Raw genomic sequence first — 8,541 nt, 5'->3', positions numbered from 1 at the left:
CTCCTCTACTCTACGCACCGCCGCTAACACCACTCTCCCTTCAGCACTCCCGAATTTTGGAGTGATGGATCACCGGTGCGTGGATGGGGGCGGAGAGGGGATAGCGAGATCCGTTGGGGGAGGTGAATGGATAGTGAGATCCCTTGCGCATCACCGCAACGAGGGCGTGTGTTGGCGGATCCCTCATATTTCGGCATGGGGCGGTGATGATGATGGTGAAATCGAGATGGTAGAGGAGAAAGGGGAATGGCCAGAAAATGTGATATGGCTCAAGTCACAAAAATCGAAGCAGAAACCAACGAAAACCACCGCCTCGCCCAACCCACGTGTCTGCGCTCCTTTCCACGTGGCGTGATTTCACGATGGTCAGCGGGATCGGATGGCTGCAACGTGGCCGCTTGCGCACACTCACAGTCTAACGTTTGGGTAAAAAAAACTTGATCGGACGAACACGTTGTAGACATGCCGAAAATAATTCGGAGTATTATTACCCTGGCCGGCGCATTCACAGGGCAAAAATGACAAATTTAACCTGTAAACAAAAAGAATTTACAAAATGAACTCTTGACAAAAAAAAATCATCCGGCTGACCCTTTTGTATAGCGCCCGACATCTAGACGCCACACTACACTGTGCAGCGCCTGACTGACAGGCGCTACACGCCTGAGCAGGGTCGTACCTCGGACTGCATAAAAATTGTTAAGGCAATGTGCAACGCCTAAAAGCTAGGCGCTATACTATACGGTGCAGCGCCTAGCACCTAGGTGTTGCACTAGTGTGGGACCCGACGCGCTAGCATAGCAGGATTTCTTGAGTTTGACTACACATCTCCTTCCACACCTGCATTTGTTAACTACCTCGCCATGTGCCGTCACTGTGCTCCGGTCGTAGGTACAGTCACAGCCTTCACGTGATCGTGTGCACTACATTTGTCCAAGGGTATACAGTAACAGTAACCATTTTTTAACTACTCAAGTACTACTAGAGCTAGTACTATATCATATTGCATCGCATCGCCAACGCAACATAGACCGCCACGTCCTACTCCAATTGATCGATTGCAGCGTTTGAGTCGACCGTGCAGCGCTATGTGCAGCGCCTAGCTGTCAGACGTTCTGCAATGTGACATTGGTCAGATGTATAGCACCTATCAGTCAGGCGCTGCACAGTGTAGTGTGACGCCTAGATGTCAGGCGTCACATAAAAAGTCAACCGGATGATTTTTTTTATCAACAGTTCATTTTATGAATTCTTTTTGTTTATAGGTCAAATTTGTGATTTTTGCCCATTCACAGAGTGGTGAACCAGTTCCACGAGTTATCAACTGTGTGATGCGTGTACCCCTTAAACCCCAACTTTTAGCAAACCCTCTCCTTGTCCTTTGCTTTTGGTCCGCTTTCTCCTTCCAACCCTTCCTCCTCCTCTCGCATTCCAGTAGAATCGTCTCGGTTGCTAGGGTTTGATCCTACCCTTCCTGGCACGATGGCGCATCCGCCCCCGCGGAACTGGGCCATGGCGCCGCCGTACCACTACCACGGGACGTCGCAGCAGGAGCAGGCGGCGCCAGCCGCGGAGGACGAGAGCGGAGCCGGGTCCGGAGGGCAGGAGGCGGAGTCGAGGTCACTCCGGATCCGCGAACTTTCCCCCTGGATGGACGAGGACTACCTGCGCAGCTGCTTCACCCGCTCGCCCGAGGTGATCCCATCCCATGCCCCTCGTCCTACCTACTCCCCTTTTTTTCTAAAATTGTTTCCTATACATGTTTGTGCCCGTGCTATATGTTTCCCAATTTATGTCTCCTCAGCTGAGTCGCGTTTACATGCGTGCATCATACTGTTCACTAGCACCACTGGGTCGTAGCTTTGGTGCCCACTAGATTGTGAGCCACTCGCTATTGTGTATATTACGATACTGTCTCACATTTCTATAAATCAGATGGATGATAGGGTCTCACTACATTCAGTCTTCCCTTTTACTATATGTTTCACAGTATGCTCTAGTGATAGTGAACTGCAGACGGCTACCGTGTTTAGCTCCTTACTCTATCTGCATTTCAGTTGCTTAAATCAGGCTATATGTTTGTCAATGTTCTCCGATTACCCAATCAAATAGCATCAGGCATTGTATATGAAATCTTCTTGTGATTCATCTCAAAGTTTACGTGCTTTTCTCACTGTTTCCTCATCATTTCCTTTTAAAATGCAGCTTGTGACAGCAGTGATAACGCGGAACAAGGAGACCAAGCAATCTGAGGGTTTCGGTTATCTTACCTTTTCTGACCATGCCACTGCTGACCAAATCCTCCAGAGCTACAATGGCCAGAAGATGCCTAATGCTGACAGGGATTTCAGCCTCAGCTGGGTCCAGTATGCTGGTCCTGATGATGATTGTGCCATATATGTTGGGGGATTGGGCTTTGATGTTACAGACTTCATGCTACACCACGTGTTCAAGAATCGCTATCCATCAGTTAAGAGGGCAAAAGTTATATGGGATTTTTTTGCTAGACGCTCAAAAGGCTATGGATTTGTTGTGTTTGGAGATGTCAATGAACGCACACAAGCAATGACTGAAATGAATGGAGCATACTGTTCTTCTAGGCCTATGCGTATCGGACCTGCTACCTTCAAGAGTGGTATGGCCACCAACAATATGGTTTATGATTATTTACTTTTGTAGCTACCGAACTGTGAGTTTTGATTTCTGGCTTTCTATGTGTCCTTAACATTGCAAATATCTTTTTACGGGTTTGTTTTCGGCATGTTGCAATTCGTAAAGCTTTCACACCTGCATATGTTATTCCCCAGATGGTCTCTTCTTGCACCACTGACTAGTAAATATTAGCAGCATGGCTTCAATGGAGTACAGTAATTCTTAATCATCCATGTTGTGATGGAATTAGAGTTAGTTCGCCAGTAAGCATATTTATTATCCTGGTGCAGGCTGCCATGCTATCCCAGGTTTTTTCAGCCGATTCTCCGAAATTTAAGACAATTATCCTCACTCAAACTTCAAAAAGTCATCATTTTCTAAAGAAAGGGTAAGGGATCTCTTTTCTGCAACGGAAAAAAAAATAAGCTCCTGAACGAGCAGGGGAGCGAGCGGAGTACTTTACGCAAGTAGTGGTTTACCAGGAACTCGTATAAGAGCTAGTCATATAGTCCTTGAAGCATTATTCCTTTTATCGGTAGGGCTGTTAGCAAGGAGTGGCAATTCTGACTTGTTCATCGGGAAGTGATCTAGCTCCTGAGATATATGACATTCTTTATCCTTATCTTTTCCTGGTCTTCTCGGCTGGAATCTAGTAGGGCTTGTGTGTCACTTTGGCTGTGCGAATGTAGCCTCCCCTCTTCCAGCCCTTGTATTATGCTCTTCCTTTTTCCATGGACTTCTGGTCCAGCCTCTATCGCAATATGAATTGCTGGGGACCAGTTCATATAACTCGTCGCATTGTTGCCAGTGAGGGATGCACTGATGCATTTCAAGTTGCATGATACACACATTGTTTCACTTGCAAGAGTTTTGAATCAGTCGCATCAGGCCTATTGTCGGCTATTGCAAAACATTTGTTGATTATCTTAATGCTGGATTTGGTGCTTTATTTTTTGAAAATTCCATGCTTTAACAGTATCTACAGATGTGAAACGTATTGTGCTGGGTATACAGCCTATAATGTTGGAACATTTTAGTGCATTAATTCTTGACTAGTGCTTAGCTAATTCTCATCTACTGATGGATCCGAAATTCGCATATACAGCAAGTAATTTTTGTATCAGCTACACCGCACAATTTTCATTAATGTCAGAGTCAATAGTTTCTAACAATACATTCCATTTCTGCAGATTTTCGTACACAAGGGACATATTCTGATTCTAACCAGAACAATAGCAGAGTGAGTGCATGGTTTTACCTTTTAAAAGGAGTCACATGTATGGTCAATTGATCTCAGAATTTTTTCATGGCTTGCAGCTTTTTGTTGGTCAACTTGATTCATGTGTGACTGATGAGGATCTAGATAAAGCCTTCAGTCCTTATGGAGAGCTTACTGTCAAGGTAATAGAGGGGAAGAACTGTGGCTTCGTCACATATTCGAGCAGGTATCTGGTTTAGTCATAATAAATGGTTTGACAAATGCCATGTGATTACATATGCTAAAAGAACATGGGAATAGGCAGATCTACCTGAAAAATACAAGTTAAATTATACCATATAGTAGTCATATATTAGCCTAGTTAGTTAACTGCCCAAGGCCCTCTTTTAACCTATTTGTTGTAACTATTATGTTGTCGAGACCATAACCATAACTATTTATATTGCAATTTTGACAATTCTGAAATATGGTAGATTGGTGATATTTATGATGACGGTTGAGGATGGTAAATACTATGTCCCCGATGGTAAATTCTGGTTGAGAACTCCAGCCATATAGGATAGGTGTGTGCAGGAATATGAAAACACAGATGCACCATGCAAATCTTTAATTTGTCTGCCATACCCTCTCCACTGTACCACAGTTCTTCCCAGGAATAGACTGAATTGTGACTTTTGTATTTGCAGGGCATCAGCTGTGGAGGCTATGACAATTCTAAATGGAAGCCAGCTGGGAGATAATATCATAACAGTTAACTTGGCTCGTCCTGCTCCTAAGAAGCAGGTAGTCTTTATCTGTTGTTTGCCTTCTACTCCCTCTGTCAAGAAATATAAGATCTAGTGATCTAAACGATCTTATATTTCTTTACAGAGGGAGTACTTTCTAGTGATTTTATGACCAGATCACTTTGAGTTTTATCGTTGACAAGCATACTCGTCAATCACAAATATGAGCAGGATCAATGGAATGGTGTGGACCATGGACACCCTCAAAGCTCTGGTCCAGGTTATGGTTGCTGTCCCGAGGATCCTAACATTCTTGGTTACACAGGCCATCCTGGATATGCATATCACCAACAGCAGCAGCCACAGCAGACCCCAGTACAGGTAGGTTCCATTTCTGATTAGGACCAGGGAGAGCCTTTTTTTGTGTTTCACTCTTTTTTTTCTGTAAATACATAGGTATGATAAATGAATTATTGTTTGTGCAGTGAGGACGCCAGAGCAGGGAACGTCTCAGTCGCAGGGTGCAGCGGGATTCTTGTGACATAAAACTCCGAAGGACTTTTGCTGGAAATAACTGTATTAGTTACTCAAGATGCCTGGAACAACATTTTTTGCGGCAAGTTTATTTCTCTGGGAAATAGTTGTCCGTGCTGCTGCTGTGTTTCTCATTATGTTGTGCACCATCACACAAATTCCCTGAGATGCCTGGAACAACTTTTTTTTGGAGAGAATTTTCAGGAATATCTGTCTGTGTTTCTCCCTTTGCTGTGCACTGTCATGCGATGCCTGGAACAACAGTTTTGGCGGAGAGATTAATTCTTTTGGAAATAGCTGTTTGTTTTGCTTCCGTGTCTCCTTTAATTGCGCACCCAGAGATGTGCCCAAGTTCCCTGAGATGGGTGGAATATAAAGTTTTGGTGAAAAAAAACCCAGAGATAAGCCGTTTGTAGCTTTGGTCGAAGAGTTGTGTTGCCTGTAGTATCATAGAAAAACGAGTTATGTTGCCTGAAGTTTGCTATCAGCTTATTACTATGGCATGACACAAGGTTTTACAGAATACAGATGCACACTTTAACACCTGTTAACCATCCATTGTGGTGAAACTGAGGCTTGTGATCTGTTATGCTGAACCGCTCCGCCTGTGCTATTGTATAGAATCACTGTGTGCATCTGTATTCTGTAAAACCTTGTGTCAAACTAACACTTTGAGATAGTTTGACTTTCCAATAAAGTTAAAAGTACACTCTTAAGGACGAAAGGGAGTATGTGACACCCCTCTCTCTCTTTGTTGGAGCTGAATCACTCAGCCCCCGCGCGCGCTCTCTCTCCCTCTGCGTTGTTTCTGACGACATACACAAGTACACAGGCTGTTTTGGTGATTTGCTAGCTCATACAACCAAAGCCATCTCTCTTGTTGATGAACTACAAGCTTATCTTACAAAGATGTACTCTCTAATGTTAGATACATCCATTTAAGAGCTAAGCTTCTTCGGACAAAGGAAGTATTCCCTCCGTTCCAAAATTCTTGTCTTAGATTAGTCTAGATACGGATGTATCTAATACTAAAACGTGACTTGATACATCCGTATTTAAACAAACCTAAGACAAGAAGCTAAACCGACATAGACCTCCAAGGCTCCAAACCGACCTGAACAATACAGGTCAGAAGCAGCTAGCTATACTACTCTACTACCAGTACAAACAACTCATTTACTGTTATCATTTATAGCTTTAGCAGCTGACAGAACACGCAAAAGCTAAATTGACTACAGGCTGACTGCATATTTTTACTAGCTAAATGTTGGTCTTAACCGATCTATACTAATGCCCAGAGCCCAGCACGCAAGGTTTATATCCAACATTCTTCCGTAATCCTTGTGTGCTACCTTGACCATTCCAGTCCTTGCTCTAAGCTCATGACTAACAACGGCATCACACCATGCTTGTCAATCTTGTTGGATTTTGCTAGTAGGCTTTTGGCTTTAAATTCTCGTGGCTCATTCATGCGACTATATGTGGTGTGAGTGAGACCAATGTTTAGTCTTATACTGCTAGTTAAGAGGGAGTTGCGTCACCTTATAAGACGAGCTCTTCTATCACTTGTATGAGCATAAGAAGAGGAGACCTATATGTGCGCTCCTCCTCTTCGGGCCGGGTCGAGTTTCAGGAATCCAGAACACCGCCTCTCGTGATCCTGTATGGGAGAGGGGCGATCGGGTTTTTTAGGAGCGCACTCGCACGACAGCTGGCACCGACAACTTCCTCAATGACAACTTCTTTCCCGACCTCGACAACCTCTTCATCAACGACATGGGCGACAACATCAACGCCAGCGGTTCTGCTCCCGCTGCACCGTATGTGTTTTTGTCCTCCTTGTTTGAGATCGTGATAGAATTCCTATTTCTAGTCTGTGCATTAGATTCGATCTATTCATCTACTATGCTAGTCCGCATGATTAGTTCAATCTCTGTTATTGTCGTCATGATTTATTTACTTTTTATTCAGATTAAATCTCGTAGTAATTTGCTCAAATATTCAACAAGTCTCACACCGATAAACTTCTTGTGACAATGGCATCACACCACTGCCGTCGACATCACACCGACCCTGCCTAACGATAGCTTCACACCATCGTCTTTGTTGGCCTCACATCCACGCTTCATATGAAAAATGGTGTCACACCACTATCATTTTTGCACAGTCCCTAACGGCATCACACCGTCAGGCGTGCGCTCACCTCAACTCCTCTCAAAGGAGTGCAGGCTCATTGTCCTCACAATAAGCCTTTGCCAGAAGTGTTTTGTGTTTCTTCTATGAACACCCATAAACATAATGTCCAAAGTCATAATAATTGTAGCACTGTACCTCGCTTTTATCTTTGCGTCCTCCACCGCATCCACGTCCACGGCCTCTCATCATGAGAAGTTTCTCTTCTAGGCCTCTCGTCTTCAGCCCGTTGAGGAGCTCCTCCTGCACCTTGAGTGACCCAAAGGCTTCCACCATGGTCATCTTGTTGATGTTACTAAACAAGGTAGTCAATGAAGCAACATGGATGAATTTGTTGGAGATGGCTCGCAACACCTTCTTCATGACTTACTTCACCTCCATCGGGTCTCCAAGCTCACGGATACGCCCCACAAGTGTCGTGAATTGTCGCAAAATTATCCATGGGCTCTCCATAAGCCATCTTGAGGTTATCAAACTCCGAGCGCAAGGACTGAATCCTTGTCTCTCGAACACACTCTACGCCCGCATGCATGGAGCGTAGCGTCGCCCACATATCATAGGCGATCTCCTTCTCTGCAACGCAGCAGCGTCGCGTCATCGATTGACTGGGAGATAATTGTCAAAGTCCAGCTCCTCCATGCTTTCATCAACCTCCTTTGACGAGCTCTTGCGATCAATGATACCCCATGCACCATTTGTTCCTAGGTGGCACTTCATCCTCATCGCCCACACTGTGTAGTTGGTCCTTGTCAGTCGTGGGAATGGAATCCTCCATGTTGCTATTGCCGCTGTTGTAGTTGGGTTGCCTAAGCCACCGGTCATCACGCAAGGCGGTGCCCGAGGGCCCCACACGGCCACCCCTGGACGCGCCGTGGGATCATGTGAGGGTTGTGGATGTTGGTTAGAGCCCTTCTTTCGTCGCAAGAAAGATAGTTTTATGGAAAAAAAATCACCTCAAAATTTCAGCCCAGTCGGAGTTACGGATCTCTGGCTATAAAAGAAACGGTGCTCGACCAGAAAACAGTACCAAAAACAGAGAGACAGAGAGAAGAGATCCAATCTTGGAAGGGCTCTTGCCCCTCCGAGAGTCATGGTGGCCACAGACCAGAGGGGAGAACCTCTCCCCATCTAGGGGGAGGGCATGGAGGAAGAAGCCGGTGGGGAGCCTCTCTCCCACTCTCTGCCGGTGGTGCCAGAATGCCACTAGGGGAACCATCA

General features: G+C 45.1%; 1 protein-coding gene across 1 annotated transcript; it reads left to right on the top strand.

Annotated features, from left to right (window-relative positions):
* Nucleotides 1-1,363: 1,363 nt before the first annotated feature.
* On the top strand, nt 1,364-5,424 carry LOC109740220 (polyadenylate-binding protein RBP45). The gene is made up of 7 exons (XM_020299258.4): nt 1,364-1,695; nt 2,206-2,635; nt 3,843-3,892; nt 3,970-4,097; nt 4,558-4,654; nt 4,828-4,977; nt 5,082-5,424. The coding sequence occupies exons 1-7, from the start codon at nt 1,483-1,485 to the stop codon at nt 5,082-5,084; spliced, it is 1,071 nt and encodes a 356-aa protein (XP_020154847.1). The 5' UTR covers nt 1,364-1,482; the 3' UTR covers nt 5,085-5,424.
* The last annotated feature ends 3,117 nt before the right edge of the window (nt 5,425-8,541 follow it).

This window comes from Aegilops tauschii, chromosome 2 (genome assembly GCF_002575655.3).
Source record: "Aegilops tauschii subsp. strangulata cultivar AL8/78 chromosome 2, Aet v6.0, whole genome shotgun sequence".
In the NCBI taxonomy this organism is placed as follows: domain Eukaryota; kingdom Viridiplantae; phylum Streptophyta; class Magnoliopsida; order Poales; family Poaceae; genus Aegilops; species Aegilops tauschii.
Note: the sequence above shows the minus strand (reverse complement) of the source record. Positions and strands in the feature narration are given on the sequence as shown.